The sequence below is a fragment of the Leptonychotes weddellii genome, chromosome 2 (genome assembly GCF_054177405.1).
Source record: "Leptonychotes weddellii isolate Sample4059 chromosome 2, ASM5417740v2, whole genome shotgun sequence".
NCBI lineage: Eukaryota > Metazoa > Chordata > Mammalia > Carnivora > Phocidae > Leptonychotes > Leptonychotes weddellii.
In genome coordinates this window covers 142596477-142617589 of record NC_138370.1, presented here as the reverse complement: position 1 = coordinate 142617589, position 21113 = coordinate 142596477, and the positions used below count along the sequence as shown (strand labels likewise).

General features: G+C 38.0%; 1 protein-coding gene across 1 annotated transcript in view; it reads right to left on the bottom strand.

Moving 5' to 3' along the window:
* Positions 1-21113, bottom strand: part of CORIN (corin, serine peptidase) — a 189216-nt gene that overhangs the window by 22991 nt on the left and 145112 nt on the right. Inside the window, exons 11-13 of the mRNA XM_081813164.1 lie at positions 20876-21007; positions 18548-18658; positions 17529-17658 (exon numbers count right to left, since the gene is read on the bottom strand). Coding sequence (XP_081669290.1) covers positions 17529-17658; positions 18548-18658; positions 20876-21007 — 373 coding nt within the window. The remainder of the gene's footprint in view (positions 1-17528; positions 17659-18547; positions 18659-20875; positions 21008-21113) is intronic.

Here is a 21113-nt window from a genome sequence, read left to right as displayed (position 1 = left end):
AGGAGACTCTTAACTCTAGGAAACAAAGAGGGTTGCTGGAGGGGAGGTGTGTGGGAAGATGGGGTAACTGGGTGATGGGCATTAAGGAGGGCACTTGATGGAATGAGTACTGGATGTTATATGCAACTGATGAATCACTAAATTCCTCCTCTGAAACTAATAATACACTATATGTCAACTAAATTGAACTTAAATTAAGAAAATTTTTAAAAAGACATCACATAGAATTTCCTAAGAGAAATACATATTATTCATGTATTCAGTTATATGCTTATAATCTAGATTTTACCGTCTTGTCAATGAGTGCAAATACCTGTTTATGACACCCGTCCCCCCAACCCAAAAAAAAGATAAGTGAGAAGAACGGCAACAGCACTCAGGGTTCAAATGAACCTGGAAATCCTGAAGTTTTAGTAGCAGCAAGTTTGCAGGCTTCGTGACTTTTCCAATAACGGGATGCCATATTTCAAAAAAAGGGGGGGAGGGCACAGGAAGGGAAGCAAAGTTAGACTCAGTGGCATTGAAAGAAAAATGAACATTTCAGCTGATTATTTAAAAACTATTGTAATGTCATAATAGAAAGCAAAAGGAACAAAACCTTCCCCAAATCCTGTTACTTATAAAAGAGGAAAACCCTCTAAAGAGAACACTTGATGGTAGAGTAAGAGCCAAAGAAAAAAACAAAGCAAAGCCCTTAATAATGAGTGGATTCTAATCATTTGATTTTAAAACAGAGAGCATGAACCCTGACCACACTTTAAGAAGAGTTCCACAAGACTGAAATTTATTTAGGAACTTGAATGAACGGTGGGATGATTGAAGACTTCACAAAACCTACTGCAAAATGAGGAGTTTTGTTTTCCTTGACCAAAACGAGAGTCTGGCTTTCTGTCAATCTCACAAGTTCTGTATGTGGAGGCATAGGCAAGAGGCAAACAATTAAAAGTCAGACAGAGGTCACAAACACCACTGACGGTGTTTCTCCTGCTACCTGCATCCTGAGAATTCCTTTCTACAGTCGATCAACTTGAGGGCCTCCTAAATCCAGGCATATGACTGGCCGTAAGCCAAAGGAAAATAAGCTTCAGATTTGTTGTTTAATTAAGTCATTCTTTAGGCAGGTATTTATAGGGCAAAAGGGACTCGCACAAGGAGGGCTATTCAGCATAGGATTTGCACAATGGTGGATTGAAAAATCATGGCAAAGGACACTTCAGTCTTTCAACCCGCAAGGCACCTTCAGTTGCCCTGAAAAAGGTCTCCACAGAGCATTGCACCTGGGATGTTTCTGCATTTCATTCATTAACCTCCAACAAGAAAGGCAATTTAGTCTGAATCTCTCAGTTATATCAAGTGGAAAATACAAGAAATTCATCATCAAGAAGAGGGGGATGTCATTATAAAAATTAGTTTTCCATGAAATTCTTAAGCCCTAGAATGCTTCTCATGCACAAAAATAAATCTTTTAGCACCAGAAATACCATGCTATGGCTTATTAAAAAAAAATATCAGTGAATCCATATGGTTCTATTTCTGCCATCATACAGAATCTGAGCATCTGTGTGATTTCATTTTTTTATTTTTTTTAAAATAATTTTTAAGGTTATAAAAGTAATACTTATATATGGAAAAAATAAAATTATACAATAAAAAAATATTCTTCCCATCCCACATGTGTAGAAATGACCACTGAAAATAGCATTTGAGTATCCTTGCCAAGCTCTAGCTGTAATCCATGTACACATACTCATATTTCTTAGTCTATACACATTGTTCTGTGTTGTATTGATATATTTTTATTTAGTGATTTATCTTGGAAGTCCTTCCCTAATAATAGTTGACATTTCTCAACTGCACTGAAAGACAAACTCATTTTATCTTATTTAATCCTCTCAACAATGTTGGAAAGTAGGCATTATTAGTCCCTATTTTGGAGATGAAAAAATTGAGGCAAAGAGAGAATAAGTAACTTGCCCAAGGTCACACAGTATGTAGACGGTCAGTGGTCTGAGGCCAGAGTACCACTCCTAACACTTTGAACACCACACGGTCCCCCTTCATTAACAGCACATGCCCTGTTCCTTTTATAGCTGCCGAGTGTTACTATTACATGGCCGTACATACACTTACTTAGCCAACCCACTACTGATGTGCATGTAGGTTATTTCTAATTTTCATTATAACAAAAAAGCAGCAGTTAACACTCCTAACTATTCACCTTTGCCTCCATGCACAAGTTCCTAGAAATAAAAATAATTTCCTAGAAATAAAAGTATCAAATCAAAATTTAAATTTTTGATTAATAGTCTGAATTTTCCTTGAAAGGCTAATGCCAATTTACATATCATCAAGAATGTATGTGTATGTGCTTTTTAATTTTTATAACTATGTATATAATGTAAATCGTGCTATGAAAAAGTATCTGGAACTTAGCTGTTCAAATTTTGACAATTGGTAATGCATTTGACTTATCTTTTTCCATATTTTATCAAATTAAAGAAATCCTGTTGGGCAGAGAGCAAAAGAGCAAAAAAACATCTTAGCAGTGATTAGGCATTAAAGTCCCTGTATCCTAAGAACATGTGTGTAGGCGTGATGTGATGAGCAGTGGATGTTATACACTTGAACTCTACATCTGAAACTAATGATGTATATATGTTGTCTAGTTGAATTTTAATTAATTAGTTAATTAATTTTAAAAAACACAAGCCCAACTGGGGGAAAAAAGGTGTGTGCAGGGAATATAGTCAGAACTAAATGCTTCTGTAGTAGCAATGAAATCATATACAGAGAAGGAAATTAAGGAACAATCTAATCCAGTGCCCTCATTTGACAGCCTGAGAAAACTGAGACACAGATACAGACCCAACCCAAACATACGTGGGGCCAAACATTTGTGAGTAGGGTACAAATGGAGGCCCACATACCATATGTCTACATGTTTAGATGTTATAAATCAAGTTAACAAGTTGTTAATGTATTCTAATCTTCCCATCTTGACAAACATATCTTTTAGGCTCAAATATAGGATTTTGGACTCCTTGGAACAGTGGTTTTCAAACTTTGGCATTCATCAGAATCACCTGAAGGGCCTGTTACAACAAAGCTTGTGGGCCCCATCCCCAGATTCCCTGATTCGTGAAGTCTGAGATAGGGCCTCGAAAGCAATCTTTCTAACATGATCCCAGGTGATGCTGCTGCTGGTCTGGGACTACACTCTGAAAACATTGCTATAGATCGTGGACCAGGCTCCAGGGGGGCATAACTCCTTGGCGGACAGACTCCTTGCCCCATGGGGTGAGGCATGGCTGGGGAGGAAGGCCAGAGTGGTCCCTCTAAATCTGGGTTTCTCATCCTTGGCACTACTGACATTTTATACCAGATAATTATTTACTGTGTGGGGCTATCTTGTGCTCTGTAGGATGTTTAGCATCATCCCCGACCTCTACCCACTAGATGCTATAGTACCCACCCCACCACTTCTGGACTGGTAATTAAATAGGTCTTAGGGACATTTCCAAATGCCTCCTAAAGGGCAAAGCTAAGCCTGGTGGAGAACCACTCTTCTAAATCATGGAGCCCAGGGCAAGGCCCCTCTGCTCTGGGTCTAAAGGCAATACTACACAGAAAAGCAAAAGGATTCCCAAATTTGCTTCTTGAGTTGGGCGGCCATAAGACATATATAAAAAATGTTTAATTCTTCCTCTGTCCCAGAAATGAGAAGATAGAACTTATCAGAATTCTAAAACATCCTGATATTCTGAAAGGAAAGATATATTTCAAGGCTTTGGTGAGCAACCCACTCTCTAGACAGCTTGACCTATCCTTTTCCTACTCTCAAGGCACTCGGTATTTAATAATAGGATACTTAACACTTATGTTATCATCCTGTTGGGGTTGCTGACTTAAAAATGAAGGTCAGCACAAATGCCCAGAAACCAAGGGCTTCTTGACTTCTGGGGGCAAGAGAACAGGGTAGGAATTACCTAGAAATGTTACACATTTCAAGGGAAGGACAAAGTCTGGGTATTGTTGGGGAAAAATAATCTGAGTTTTCAACCTCAGTATTAGCAGTTGGTCTTGAAATAAAAATAATCTGAGTTTTCAACTTCAGTATTAGCAGTTGGTCTTGAAATATAAATGCCTAGTGTAGTAGACAAGATATACTATTCGCTATTCTAAATATCCCGTTCAGAATTTGGAACATTTCCACTAAACATTTAGCTATCTGGATTCAGAAATATTTTCTTGAATCCTGTCATATTATTATCTCTGTTTGGTTCTTATAGACATGTGACTATTAAAAGCTAGTTAAATTATTTTGTCAAGTAGAAGGATGACCTGGAAATTTTGACAAAAGGGCACAGTAGGTTTCAAACAAAACATGAATGAATACTACTATCGAATCATTTGCCTGGTTAGATAGCTCAGCTTATGCTTTATACAGAAAAACTCTCACCAATAGAAATGTTTAAAGGAAAACATAAAGTCTGAGTTAATTTTTCCAGTAAACCTAGTGTTGTTTTTTTTTTTTAAGATTTTGTTTGTCAGAGAGAGAGAGCACAAGCAGGGGGAGTGGCAGGCAGAGGGAGAAGTAGGCTCCCTGCTGAGCAAGGAGCCCAACGCGGGACTTGATCCCAGGACCCTGGGATCATGACCTGAGTTGAAGACAGACGCTTAACCAATTGAGCCACCTAGGTGTCCCGTAAACCTAATGTTTTTAAAAATATTTTTATTGAAATCCTAACTGAGAACATAAAATTTTATTCATTTGTCTATCTCAGAGGTAGATTATAAGAACGGTATTAGGCAATGATCTATAGGTATAAGTGACAAAAACTATCTCAAAGCAAAGAGGGGAAGTTATTAAATCAAATCACAGTATTGATATTTCATAAAATTAAAAAAATCAATGACACCAGATGTTTAATCCATATTGATCTAAAATTATAAAATTATAACATGAAGTAAAATATAAATTTACAAAAGATAACTATTAAATATACACTATCATTCTAGTATAAATTAGAAAATAAAATTAATAAAAATAAAGTAGTATTTAAAATAAACATCTCATTAAAAGTGAAAAAATTAACCAATCATAAAAATTTTAAATTAAAATGTCATTTAATCATTTTTAAAATTCAACCTCATAAAGCAAACTGAATAAATGGTGTCAAGTTGTAAGTATACTTTTAAGCAAAAGTGTCTACCTCTTTCAGAATCTACATTAGTCCAACTATTTCCTTTGGGCTATTTTTTTTTAGAAATTTCAGTTACATTTCTTTTTTATGTTTTTATTTATTTATTCATGAGAGTCAGAGAGAGAGAGAGAGGCAGAGGCAGAGGGAGAAGCAGGCTCCCCGCCTAGCAGGGAGCCCGATGCGGGACTCGATCCCAGGACCCTGGGATCATGACCCGAGCCGAAGGCAGACGCCCAACCATCTGAGCCACCCAGGTGCCCTGAGCCACCCAGGCGCCCCCTTTGGGCTATTTTATGTTCAAAAAATTCCATTGCTTTTTTGATAACTTGTAGAAAACCTTTTAGAGTAATCTTTTTTATTATTTTTAAGAAAATATTTTATTGACTCAACATCTTATTGACAGCAACTTTAGTCAAAGAAAGTGTTTTTTGTTTCCTGTTTGTCTTCACCTTCAGTTGATTTATATAAAAGTAGAGATTTCCAGTTTCAACTACAATATGCCATTTTTTTATTCCACTAGTTCAGAAAGACTGTGAACCAGAGTAGAATTAATTTTTCTAACAGAAATCTTGCTTTGTCAATTGCGCATTTCCTCCTCTTCTTGAAAACTATAGTATAGAAAATACACCTTTATTCAATTAAGACAGACTATGACTCCTGATATAAGATAAAATAATTCAAACTTTAGGGATTACAAAATATATATATATATTTTGTATATGTATATTTTGTGTGTATATATATATATACACACACACACTTCATGTATATATTCAGTTAATAGTTTTACACAAACAAAAGAAATTCAGGATTTTAGAACCTAAAATAGCACTGGAATATCTGAGTATCAAAAGCTAGAAATGTAATCAATCACTAAATGGATGTGGATGGTCCTCAGGATGGCTGGTGCCAGGGAAACAAGTGTCCTCAGGACCCTCCATCTCTCATCTCCACTTCTGTGAGAGGGAGCAGGAGGTGATGGGAGGGTGGCTTTATCGCCTTCAACTGACTTTTCCACAAACCAGGGGACAGACTACTTGCCCTTCTAAACTCAAATCCATTCATCTTTGTGACCAAAAAGGAAAGAAGTCTTCTCTCCCAGCTCCACCTAAAACAAATCTTGTTGAGGGACTTTTAGTACGTAAAATCCAATCACTGTGACCTGGAAGTGAAGTCCTTTGATTGGTTCAGTTTGGGTTAGGTACCTGCCCCTCAACCAGTCACTGAGACCAAGAAGAGTGGGTCATGTACAAAGATGGCCACTCCCATAGGATCCCAAGGATAGAATGGGGAGTGAAGCAAGTCCCTAAAAGGAAGGGATACAGGGAAGCAACATAATAGATGTCTGCTACAAGTGACCTTGAAATTTTTTAGTTAAAAAGATTATTGTGCCTCAGAATCAAGATTCTACATGTTCCTTTGTTAGTTTTTGGAAGATGTAAGAAGGGTAAAAGATTGGATAGAAATTAGATTTGACTTTTGTTTCCCTTGCCTCCAGTGACATGTCTAGTAAGCAGTTGCTATGGCCGAGACCAAAGAGATTGTTACCTGTGTTCTTGCCTAGGATTTTGATGGTTTCCTGTCTCACATTTAGGTCTTTCATCCATTTTGAATTTATTTTTGTGTATGGTATAAGAAAGGTGACAGGAATGGCCAGCAATCCCTGTACGAACAGGTGAAAGATTACTCCAAATTTTGCTGTGAAAGAGAGGAGAAGGCAAGGGGGTCAACGCTCAGAGACAAAGACACTTTGCCCTTCTTTGCTCCCACTTTTATTGGTACTTCAGGATAATCACAAATCCCTATCACTATTCCTCAAGCACATGATGTGTGACAAGGGGTCTTACTGGAACTAGGAGGATCTGTTTACAGGAAAGATACTATATGTTAATCTGTGGGTTCTACGAGTTCTGCTAAACATAGACTAAGGGACAATGCATACATCTTAGATCACAGGGCTGCTGTTTGGGCTAAGAAAGCTTCGGGGAAGGCAATTCCCCACTGCATTCCTACAGCAGAGTGATCACGCAGGCCTCGGCATTCCAAAGGCCTACACCCTTCTCTGAAACCATCCCTTGCCCCTAACAGCCTCCATGTTACATTTTAGCAAGCCGGGTATTATGGCTGATTTCATGCTCTACATTAACCCCAACAGAAAGGGGTCCAGTTTCATGCTTCTGCATGTTGCTGTCCAGTTTTCCCAACACCATTTGTTGAAGAGACTGTCTTTTTTCCATTGGATATTCTTTCCTGCTTTGTCAAAGATGAGTTGACCATACAGTTGTGTGTCCATTTCTGGGTTTTCTATTCTGGTCCATTGATCTATGTGTCTGGTTTTCTGCCAGTACCATACTGTTTTGATTACTACAGTTTTGTAATATAGTTTGAAGTCTGGAATCATTTTGCTTTTCTTTTTCAGGATTGCTTTGGCTATTCAGGGTCTTTTGTGGTTCCATACAAATTTTAGGCAAGGGAAACAGAAGCAACTATTGGGACCTCATCAAGATAAAAAGCTTCTGCACAGAGAAGGAAACAATCAACAAAACAAAAAGACAGCCTACAGAATGGGAGAAGATAATTGCAAGTGACATATCTGATAAAGGGTTAGTATCCAAAATATATAAAGAACTTCTCAAACTCAACAGCCAAAAAACAAATAATCCAGTTAAGAAATGAGCAGGAGACATGAATAGATATTTTTCCAAAAAAGACATCCAGATGGCTAACAGACACATGAAAAGATGCTCAGCATCACTCATTATCAGGGAAATAAAAATCAAAACCACGATGTGATACCACCTCACACCTGTCAGAATGGCTAAAATGAACAACAGAAGAAACAATAGATATCGGTGAGTATGTGGAGAAAGGGGAACCCTCTTACACTGTTGGTGGGAATGCAAACTGGTGCAGCCACTCTGGAAGACAGTATGGAGGTTCCTCAAAAAGTTAAAAATAGAACTACCCTTTGAGCCAGCAACTGCACTACTAAGTATTTACCCAAAGGATACAAAAATACTTATTTGAAGGAGCACATGCACCCTGATGTTTATAGCAGCATTATCAACAGTAGCCAAACTATGGAAAGAGCCCAAATGTCCATTGACTGATGAATGGATAAAGAAGATGTGATATATATATATCACATACAATGGAATACTACTCAGCCATCAAAAAGAATGAAATCTTGCCATTTACAACAATGTAGATGGAGCTAGAGTGTACTATGCTAAGCCAAATAAGTTAGTCAGAGAAAGACAAATACCATATGATTTCACTCATATGTGGAATTTAAGAAACAAAACAGATGAATATATGGGAAGGGGGAAACAAGAGAGAGAGAGGAAAACAAACCGTAGGGGACTCCTAAGGACAGAGAACAAACTGAGGGTTGACAGAGAGCGGTGGATGGGGAATGGGCTAAATGGGTGATGGGTATTAAGGAGGGCATTTGTGATGAGCACTGGGTATTATATATAAGTGATGAATCACTAAATTCTACTCCTGAAACCAGTATTACACTATATATTAACTAACTAGAATTTAAATAAAAATGTGAAAAAAGAAATTAGATTTGACTTATGTTTATAAAAGAAACACTGGGTTAATCAGTGAGTGTTGAAGCTGATATTGCTATAAAGTGAGTTGGATCTCAGAAGGAACATTACCCTGGCAGAATTTAAACAAATGATGCAGACAGATGCACAAGGGCTAAAACTTATGACTATGGGCTTAATAAGGTAGAACAGAAAAGGAGACAACACAATAGTGTTGTATTAGGTGGAGTCCCTTCCTCAAGGAGCTATTATTTTAGTGAGAGGAACAAATTAAACGTGTTAAAAATAATTCCTGATGCTGTGCTTTGAAGAAAACAAAATAAGCAGACTTGGTGAGGGTGAAAGCTGCTTCATTTAGGGTTGCCAAGGACCTTTTTAAGTTGTTGATGTACAAGCTGAGACATGAACGATGAGATGGAGGTGATCATCTGAAAGTCTACAGATCAACATTCCAAGCAGAAGGCAGTGAGGGCAAAGCCCCTGAGCTGGAAATGAGTTTGCAGTTTGAACGTCAGTAATAAGGTCAGTGTGTCTAAAGTTCAGCAGATAAGTGGAGAATGCTAGGAAAGAGAGGAGGCAGGGGCCAGTGTCTTACAGGTCAGAGTAAGAAACTGGATTTTGAGCCCAAACTATATAAATAATAAGAAAAGACCAATGGGTCTGCCATGCAGATAATGTCATGGCTGACCAGCAGTCCTGCCTTGGAGGTAAAAGCAAGCCAAATCTCAGTAGGTTTGAAAGACAATATGCAAAAGATATCAGATCTAAAGTTAGTCATCACCAGGAGTCTCCTGGTATAAGTTCCAAAATGAGTAAGCTGCCATATAAGGACTCCTAACAGAAATAACACAGGCCTCTTTGGTCAATTCCTGATGGATCGTTCAAGTTGTAAATCACGTTCTTAACTTCCTAGGACTCACTACTCATATTCATGTCCAATGGCAATGCTATAATCATTACGATGACTGGGGAATCCAAGGCCCTCAGAGATATTATGGAGATTGATTCTTCCCATTCTAGAATCTTCTTGCTCACATCAGCCCCAATATTTTTGGCTAAAAGCTCAGTCTTGAGAGTACTTCTGGAGAACCATCTTTGATTTGAAAAATCAGGATACAAATCTATTTTTCAATGATAAACTTTTTTTTACCACAAAATAGAATGTAAGAGAGTAGAAAACCAATCTGATTAATTCAGGATCCCACATAGTTCCATTCTAGTTAATAATAGTGAATTTCTCTACACCACCAAGAGGTTTCCTTTTAATTCCATAAAATATTCATTAACTCAACTGACACAGTTTGAGATTCAGTTTGCTAACAAATATCCAAATTCTTGGCAGAGTCTGCTAATAGTGATCATATGGAAATGCTTTCAGGACAACTGATAGACTTACCTTGCTTTGTTTATTAAAGCCTCATACCCAGTGGTCTCATGGAAGAACTTAAAAAACACTTTTACTTCCTTTAGGATATAGCACTTTTTCAGGAAAATTCTTCTTCTTCTTCACCCCAGAATAGCACGTTCCAGGGACATGTACAGCCACATACTGGACTCTGTGATTTTCTTCTCACCCAGGCACTCAACCAGCAGCTTCTTGGAATCATGTAGGATTTAATTCCCTGTGCCCAAGCTACATGTCTGCTAGAAAAACTGTGAAGCCTCTGTGTGAAAGAAAATAACACTCTATGGATTTGTTTCAGCTAACTTCTACTTAGAATATGCCAAGAATCTAGTTATTACTATAAGTGATTTTTCAAAAAGTGAAAAACATTTCTCTTGTTCGCCTGCATGATGACTTTTCCCCACTGCTGCACCTCCTCACTACTGTCTACTTAAAAAGCGTCTTCCTTCGGCTCAGGTCATGATCCCAGGGTCCTGGGATTGAGTCCCACGTCGGGCTCCCTGCTCAGTGTGGAGTCCGCTTCTCTCTCCACCCCTCCCCCCTGCTCCTGCTCTCTCTCTCTCTCTTGCTCTCTCAGATAAATAAATAAAATCTTTTTAAAAAATGCCACAATGATAAGATCATTAGGTGATATGGTATTAAGACTTGCCACAAAAATCTCATGTAAAGCAATACTAAAAGGGATTTATGTGTAAGAAGCTGGTTGGCCACATCAATCAGGTCATGTTTACTGAATAACTGGGTGCCATAAGGGACCTACTCGTCATACCCAAGAGGCCCTTTGCCTTTGCTTGGACTTGCATCCTGGCACCATATTTTTCCGTGACCTAGCAAAGTTTCTTGATCTATGCCTCAATTTTCACATACGTAAAGTAGAAATAACAACACTGCATCTATTACAGGATTATGAGGTGGACAAATTGAGTTAATACATATCAAGGACTCAGAGCAGCCTGGCACACAATTAAGATTAGCCAGTACTATTTTGTATAACCTTTCTGGGAAATAAAGAAGAAAAAAATAAAAATAAAAATGATATATGGCACTGTAGACTTAAGAGGGGAATTGTGTAATACCAATTTTTATGTACCACAGGAAGTGCAGAGGGAAAAAACAGCATGCAGATGAGAAAGTCTTCACAGAAGTCATGGGGCTTGAGTGAGGCCTGAGGATTTGGACAGGAAATGTATGGACATTTATGGACAAAAGAGGCAGAAGCAGGAAGGAATGTGCCCATGGAACATGAATAAAGAGTAAGCCCGTCTTGAAAGAGAAGGAACATATTAAAGGGACATGAAGATAAAGAAAGATAAACTAGTTTATGGTGAGCTCACTAATTGGGTAAAATAGTCCAAACTTATTTGATTAAAAAAGATAGGTGGAATGAAAGAAGACTTTTGACAGAAATGATATATTTTTGCCTTAGTCTATTCAGGCTTCTGAGAAATTACCATAGACTGGGTAGCTCATAGCCAACAGAAATTTATTTCCCACAATTCTGGAGGTTGAGAAATCCAAGATCAAGGTCTTGGCAGATTTGGTGTCTGATAAAAGCCCACTTCCTTGTTCATAGATGTCCATCTTCTTGCTATGTCATCACATGGTAGAAGGGTTGAGGGAGCTCTCTGTGGTCTCTTTTACAAGGACACTAAATCCATTCATGGGGGCTCCACACTCATGGCCTAATCACTTCCCAAAGGCCCCACCTCCTAATAGCCTCACATTTGAGATTAGGAATTAACATATGAATTTGGAGGAACAAAAACATTCAATAGGAATTGAACATCATGTTCCTACAATGGCAGGTCTCTATTAATAATTTTCCATGGGATACTGAGTGCTTCCAGGGAAATGGAGCCACCAAACATCTTCTAACCCTACTTCCCCCACATTTCTTTGCTCATATCTGCTTCCCTGCTCACATTTCTTTGCTTCTCTTTGCGATAAAATCCCTTCAAAAAGTTCTATACTATCTTTTATTTCTCTCTTTTCACTATCTCTTATGTTTTTGCCCCACTCACTCCACTAAAACTGCTCATGTCAATGACATACACATTGCTGAAACCAACAGTCAGTTTTCAGACCTCATTTTACTTGACTTCTCAGCAGCTTTTGATATATATGACCATTGTCTTGCCTTGATACACTTTCTTCCCTTGGTTTCCAGAATATCACATCCTCCTACCTTGTGGGTTGTCCTCTCTCATCTCCTTTGGCTTTAGTACTTCTCTTCTTCCACCCTCTTAACATTAGGGCTCGGCCCTTGGTCTTCTTATCTTTTCTGTCTAAACTCGCTCTCTTGGTTATGTCACCAGTCCCATAAATCTATATCATCTGTATCCAGGTGACTTTCAAATATCTAGCTCCAGCTCAAACCTCACTAATAAAGTCCAGACTTAAGCCTTATAAGCATATCAATTTGGATGTCTAATAGACATCCCAAATTTAACATGTCCAAAACAGAACTGATCTTTCTTCCCACACCTGCTTCATCTACAGTATTCCCCATGGTAGTTTATGACAGTACCATCTTTCCAGTTGCTCAATCCAAAAACCTTTCAGTCATTCTTGACTCTTCTCTTTCTTGACGCTTCTCAATCCCCAATTAACATCCAATCTGTCAGGAAGTCCTATTGGCTCTACTTTTAAAATATATTCCGGATCAAATCACTTTTCACCATGTTCTCTGCTACCATTCTGATCTGAGTCACCAAAATGTCTCACCTGGATTATTCGATGGCCTCCTAACTAGTATTCCTGCTCCTACCCTTGCCTTCCTATAGCATATTCTCAATAACAACCAGAACGATCTCTTTTAGTCAGATAATGACTATAATAAAAAATGAATAATAACAAGTGTTGACAAGGATATGGAGAAATTGGAACCTTCATGCATTGCTGGTGTAGCCCTTTTGGAAAACAGTTTGGCAGTACCTCAAAAAATTAAAAATTTGACCTAGTAATTCTAGTCCTAAGAATATACCCAAGAGAAACTGAAAACATATTTTCACAAAAAAACTTTACATGAATGTTCTTAGCAACATTTTCATAAGAGCCAAAAAATGGAAACAACTCAACTATCCATTAATTGATAAATGGATAATCAAAGTGTGGATACACCTACACAATGGGATATTATTCAGCCATAAACAGGAATGAAGCATTGATATATACTAAAACATGGGTGAACCTTGAAAACATTATGCTAAGTGAAAGAAACCAGACAAAAAGAGTATATAGTTATACAATCCTGTTTTTATGAAATGTGTATAATGGGTAAGTCCCTAGAAACAGAAAGTAAATTAGTGTTTGTCAGAGGCTTGGGGAGGATAAATGGGAGGGATTGCGAAGAGGCATGGGGTTTCTTTTCCAAGTTGAAAATGTTAAGGAATTAGACAGTAGTAATGACTGCACAACATTGTGAATATATTAAAAACAACTGAATTGTACACTTTTAAAGAGTGAATTTTATGCTATGTGAATTACATTGCAATTAAAAAAAAAAAAAGGCCATAAGATTTTGAGCTTCTTTTCTATGGTTTACATGCACAGGACCAGCCACCTGAGCTAGATTTACTAGTACAGAGGATTAGTCTGTCTTAGAGCTTCATGGAAGTCCATCAATAAGTAAACCATCCCTACATGACAAATGAAATCTGAAGTTAGAAGTTTTTCCTGGGAGTACACTTTAGGAAAAAAAAAAAATCCAACGTAAATTCTTCCATCAGGGACTCTTAGGTAATATAATTTGAGGCTATCTGTGGTTTTGCCCAAGACAAAGAAACATTCTTTGGAAGATGTTGCTTCTATTGATCAACTCTAAAAGATTAGGGCATAAAATCAAATTGCAACTAAGCCCATTAAGGAATTTTTGTCAAAATAGAATAGCCTATTTCCAGATGATCCAGTTTTATATAGAGATAAAGTTTATGAAGCCAAGAGACATAAAGAATCACATTCCCTTAGACCAACTTCCTCAAATACCAGATGTCTCAACTGAGCATTTGGCAAGTATTAGAGGGCAGTCTAAATTCTGATTTGTATTGTTGATTAAATAAATGTCCATATGTTTTTAATACTGGACATATAGGTAGCAAAGTCAATATACTGTCATGAGAACTTAGGGGTTGATTTATATCCTTGTCTAATCAAATAGTTATCATACTTCCAGGCTGGGGTAAACTCAAAATATCTGCAGATGGGGGTAAAAAGATTTTCAGATTCAGCAAAGAACCCTCAATCTTCCCATTTGGGCAAGCACTTAGTTGAGAGCTGAGCATTTGTGCTGTTAGACCTGGAAGGCATAATTTGGGTCTGAACAACTCCAAGGGCAGGTGTTTTTTAATTGACTGCCCCTATCAGGAAAGCATGTCAATAGAAGCCCTGCAAAACACGTAATTCAGTGTAGACCTGCATTTTTGATGAACTAGCTCCAAAATGGGCCCTCCCCCCATTTAGAGTTAAAGTATATTAGTTTTGGACACTACAGTACAATGCTTTTCTCTATAAATGTTTACTGAATTAATAAATGAATGACTTAATAAATGTATATTATACTATCACGATAATATTAGAGCTGAATATTTTTCTTATATACTTTTAATTGGTAGGTCATGTGCTATGCCCTACATAAACCATTGACAAAAAGTCTGGAAGTTTTTTCCAGCTTTATGTTCTAGGTTGTTTCCTCATGTGTTTCTAGGTTGTTTCCCCACTACATTATAAGCTCTTGGATGACGTTATTTACCTTTGCATCCTCCACACAATGCCTACTCCAGGTCAAGACCCATCAGCAGATACTTAAAAAACCAACAGGAAAGAGATACTGAATAGAACTAGTTGGGCTTGTGTTTTAAACTTCAAGTTTCTGATGTGGAGTATGTTTGAAGGTACAAAGGCAGGCACTCCACTCCAGAAGCTAAAGGGGGACAGCTATTCCCTTTACCCTCCCTCTGGCAGCTGGAGTGTAGGTCAAAGACAAGTCATGGCCAGACAGACTCTTCTGTAAGGACTGTGAATCTGGAGGAAATGACTCAAGGTACAGGGTTACTTAGAGTTTGAGGCATCAGTGGCAGAATTGTGCAATTGCAGCACAGCAGCTGATCTCCAGGGACAGTGGTAACAGAGCAGATTCCTACTGCAGAAATTAATGGCCTCATCTTGCCCCTTATCTTGGTTCCTGCCCCAGCCTGGCTCTCCAGACTTCTGTCAATTCATGAGCCACCCAAGTAAACTGAAGAGTAAACTTGAAGGCAATCAAAAAGTACAAAAATACTAAGATTACCCTTCCTACTCATTTCCTTGGAAGACATATCACTACTTACACATTAACTCAGTCAAACAATGATTATGGTTTTCCAGCCACACTGCTCTCTCAGATTTTCCTAGCCTTTCTGTGAAATAAAGTTATCTTTAAAAAATATCTGGGGGGGCCTGGGTGGTTCAGTCATTAAGCGCTTGCCTTCGGCTCAGGTCATGATCCCAGGGTCCTGGGATTGAGCCCCACATCAGGCTCCCCACTCAGTGGGAAGCCTGCTTCTCCCTCTCCCACTCCCCTGCTTGTGTTCCCTCTCTCGTTGTCTCTCTCTCTGTCAAATAAATGAATAAAATCTTTTTAAAATAATAATAATAAATAAAAAAAATCTAAATGTCCTTTTAGATTTTAAATGTCTAATATATTAAAATAACATTTTCCCACTATTGTAAGGAAATGGAGCAAATAGAGTAAGAATCTTTCTAAAAATCCAATACACATAGAATAGCCAAAGCTGGAAACCATACAAGTGTCCATGATTGGATGAACAGATTTAAAAATATGGTGTATCCATGCAATGGAATCTTTTTCAGCCATAAACAGGAGCTGATCCATAGTTGCATGAAAACATTGTGCTAAGTGAAAGAAGCCAGATAATGGAGATGGTTGCACAGCTCTGTGTATATACTAAATGCCATGGAATTTGCACTTTAAAATGGTTAAGATGCTGAGTTTTTCTGTTATGTATATTTCATTACAATAAAAAATGTAAATCCAATATGCAAAAAAAAAATCAAAGTAATATCAAGGAGAACATTTAAAATAAGATCCCTTCCCTCCTATTTGCAGTAGAACAGGGTGACTTGTCAAAAGAATTTTTCTGCTGGCAAAATCTTTGTGGTTGCAACTTTCCCTCAGAACTCTCAGTAGAATTTTCAATCATTATGTAATTAAGTTTTCATAATAAGAAATAACCTGTGTCTTGGTGAGAGGAAAATAAAGCTCATTCAAAAGACTTTTCATTTATCTCTCATCATAATCACATCCATTTCATTTAGACACCATAAGGATGTTGTGAAAATGAAGTATAATTTAATGGATCTTGGTAAATATCATTTTTCCACTCTGGCAAATTTGAAAGCTCTTTTCTTACAGATTAGCATCAGTTACTCAACTTTCCAAAGATGTAGGACTTTAAATGGGAAAAATGGGCTGAAGATACTGGGATTTAGGACATTTTTCAAACGGGGAGAACAAAAATGTGCTGCTAGTTGCTATCCCAGAATTGGATCACTCATTATTGTAAAATTATTTCAAGTTTGTCCAGTGGAATCCTGGGAAATGACATTTACTCAATTTTTTTTACTCTAGAATTTTAAAACTCCTTTATCTTTGATTCCTATCATTTTCACATTTCCCCCCCAAATCTCACATACATCAGTAGTTGAAAAGAAAAAAAATATGTAAATACACACACTCACATATACATCTAAGACCCTCAATTATTGCTTTTCATCACCAATAGAACTGAAAAAGAAAACCACACAAAATAGCAAGTATCCAACTTTCAAAGTATCGATTTCAGTCTGTTTGTATCAAAGCCAGAGTTAGTGTCTTTTCATTCTACTAAGGAGCAAAAATGGTCAACTATTTCCTGATTAACATTTCCTGAATTACTTAGGGTAAACTGAAATACCATCAACTTTAAGTCCTATTTCTCAACTTATTAAAAAATGTGTGTTGCTTAAAAAGGAATTTTCAATAACCTCTTGGGAGAAAAATCTCAAGATTTTCCCATCCAAGTTGCTAGGAAGAAACCATCTTCGTGCTTTTACAAATCCCAAAAGCATTTCCTTTCAGAAGTACATAAAATACAATTACTTCCATTTACTTGTAGCGGGAGGCTTTATCAAAGGAGGTTTTCACCCAGTCTCTTCAAAGCAGGTGCCTGTAATTAAATGCGGTCCTCTCACCTGATTCATTTCCCATGCTTTGAAGGGCTCTACTGGAGAGCACTAACTCACTCTGCATTCAGAAGGAAGATATTATTGCCAACTTCCGCGAAGCCCTCTGAGAAATTCATCAGTGCTACAAACTACTGACCTTACCCTAAACCCATCTGCTTGCAGGCCAGCTGACTTAACGTCTCCTGCCAGCCATCCGCACACACGTGGTGTTCTATGGCAGATCTGTGAGCCGTCAGGAACGAAGAGGAGCTCACATTTTTAGAGAGGGTCACTGAGGAGAACAAAAAAAAAAAAAAGGAAAATCCTAATTAGAAACATTTCTCCTCAGGAAACCAAATGCTAACTCTACATGCTTTCGCTTCACTTGCATACATTTGTTTTTATTTATTTTAATTAAGAACCATTTGGTGAATGCTTGCCCTCTGCAAAGCACTGCTCTCAGTGTGGTGGGAGACTGAAAAAATGAAATAGAAATAGAAAATAGAATTAATCAAACTCAAGTTTACAAATTGTAACACTGGAGGTCTGGTGGGAGGTACTTTTAAGTCTTGTCCATGTGAGGAACTAGACAGATGGTCGTCTCATTTGGATCTGGTGCAAGACTACAGGGAAGATGGAAGATCCACTTTAATACCCTATTCTAGGAGGTGTCGACGATATAAGAATGACAGAATATTGGTAATTGTTGAAGCTGGGTGATAAAAAAGAATTTAAAAATTGTATTCTAGTAGTCACATGGTCATAACAATTTGAACCCAAATGTTTTTACGTATCACATAGACATTTCAAACAGCAAGATAATTTAGGGGGAGATGTTCTGTGAGTTGGAAACAACATATATGAATCACTACTGCCAGGTTTTGGGTTTTTTTTACACCAGTGTAATAAAAACTTTTATTCCAAATGTAACTTACATAAGGCTTATAATTGACTCCATAACATTTTACACACATTTAAGCCTTGGCGTGTGTTTTTTTCTTTTTTCTTTTTTTTTAATTTAATTTTATAATGTTATGTTAATCTACCACCAGCTTTTATCATCACTAAACGAAACAGGTGAAACTGGTCAGTAAACTCTGTGAAGTCATCTAGGCTTTATCAAGCTTCAATGGCTGACGGGTGTTAGAGCATGCAGCTGATGGCGGAAACACGCAGCTCACCACAGTCCCACTCGTCAGAACTGTCCAAGCAGTCGACTTCCCCATCACACCAGCGCTCACGGGACACACACTCATGGTTTGCACATTCGAGTTCGTCATCCTGGCAAAATGCTGGCACCGGGAACAAGAAGCAAGAAGATGGAAACATTTCAGAAACGAGTGTGAGTCTCACTAAGATGCACATTATCATCTGTCCCAGGAGCGTGTAAGGTAGGAAAGCTGTGGTCACTGGGGCCTCCGAACAGGTATCAAGACAGAATAACAGAATTGGTAAAAACTCATACCACAGATGCCAATCCAGTCAAATAGCAAGCATTTAAACAATGCTACCATCTCCAAGTGACTGCATTGTCTAGTTCTAACACTAGGCTTGAAAAAGTGGTACCCAGAGCAGCAGAAATTCCAGGAATTGAGAGAATGGGATTGAAGTCTGGAGTGGACTGAGCCAAGCACTGGGGCTGAGCAGAATGAAGAAACCACAGGATGGAAACAAGCTCTGTCCACATATACGGATAATGTTTATTCTTTAAAAATCTCTACTGGGGCGCCTGGGTGGCTCAGTCGGTTGGGCGGCTGCCTTCGGCTCAGGTCATGATCCTGGGGTCTTGGGATCAAGCCCCACATCTGGCTCCCTGCTCGGTGGAGAGCCTGCTTCTCCCTCTCCCTCTGCCTGCCACTCTGCCTACTTGTGTTCTCTCTCTCTCTCTGTCAAATAAATAAATAAAATCTTTAATAAAATAAAATAAAATAAAAAATTAAAATCTCTACTATCAGAGCGCCTGGGTGGCTCAGTTGGTTAAGCATCTAACTCTTGATTTCAGCTCAATCATAATCTAGGGTTCATGAGATTGAGCCCTGTGTCTGGCTCCATTCTCAGTGGGGAGTCGGCTTAAAATTCTCTTCCTCTCTCTTCTCCTTCTGCCCCTTACCCGCTTGTTCTCTCTCTCTCAAATAAATAAATCTTTTTTAAAAAGAAAAAAGAAATTATAGCGACACTCTTTAATTGCCTACCTAACATCCATCTCCTTTCTTTCTCCTTTTTTAAGGGGACCTGATTTTGTTCAGGTCCCCACAGTCCCAGAAGACCCTGATTAGTGTCATTCAGACAAAGCATTTTCTAACCACAACTATTTTTCTTTTCTGGGTAAAGTTATTAGTCCAACAGTAAACATGTGACCCAAGATCAGAGTTTTGGCCTACCATTTCATGGGTTGTGCCTTCCAAGATAGTTCCCACCCAAACCCTGTTGGCCAGATCATGCATCCTAGCCTGGGACAGGGGAAGCCTGAAGGAAACAGCATCTTTTCTAATTGGTTCTCCCTAAGGGGTGCTTCTTTTTGTGATCGAGCTATTTATGTGGTTATCTTTTCTAATCCATACAAAGATCCCTGAAGGCTAGCCGGAACCTTGCTCAAACCTGGCCAATCTGAGTGAATCCTTAAGTGATAGTCCAGACATGAGGGCGAGATCATCACTCCCTCCCACTGGATATGATCAAGGAAGCATAGCACCGCAGGTGCTCTTGGCAGCCATCTTTTGACCCTCGTAGAACCAGCGTGAAGTCAAGCTGAACTAAAAGAATCACAGAAGAGGTGCTGAACTCCCACATCTAGCTTCAAGAATCCATCCTCCACTTGACTTTTAAATATGATAACACAAGACATATCTGATACATATGGTAATAAAATATAATAAATGTTTTCACTGGTTAAGTCAGTCTGAGTTGGGCTTTCTGTTACTAAAAGATAAAATATCTTGATAGATAATTTTTTGGGGGGGTTCTAAAAGTGGTGGTCATTCATTTAGAAAATGTAGGAAAGACAGAAAAGCACAAAAATTTAACAATCCCACCACCCAGAGATAATCATTGTAAACTGTTTCTTGTGACCTTCTGATCTTTTTCTATGCATGGTTATATGTACTTTAAAAACTTAGGACAATAGTGCACATAATATTTTATATTTTGTTTCATTCAACTAATGACATTTAATGAACCCAGGAGGAATTATTCTTTTAATTTGATTTTTAACATTTGTATATTATTTAATTTTATGGTTGTATTTTATGTCCCCTCATTTTGGATATTTGGGGTGTTTTAATTTTTGCATGTGATAAATAATGCTAGAATAATATCACCATGCATGTAATTTACATACATTTGGTTATGTCCTTGCATGTATTTTTGTAAGTGGAGTTTCGGTCAAAAGATCTGAACATACTACAAGCTTTTGATACATATTTCCAAATTTCTAGTTTATATTCAAAATGAGCCCTAATCCATGTTTAACATAAACAAAGTTGTGTTGAGCAATGCAGGTAGGCACTTACAACAGTTCTTCTCATCCATGCCATCAGGACAGTCTGGGAACCCATCACAGATGACTGTATGCTTCAAACATTGTTTATTGGATGGACATTCCCAAAGATCTCTCTCTTTACAGCCTAGAGACAGAAGAAAAGGTTAGGTGACTGGGTGATAGACACTGGGAAGGGTATGTGCTCTGGTAAGCGCTGTGAATTGTGCAAGACTGTTGAATCTAAGATCTGTACCTCTGAAACAAATAAT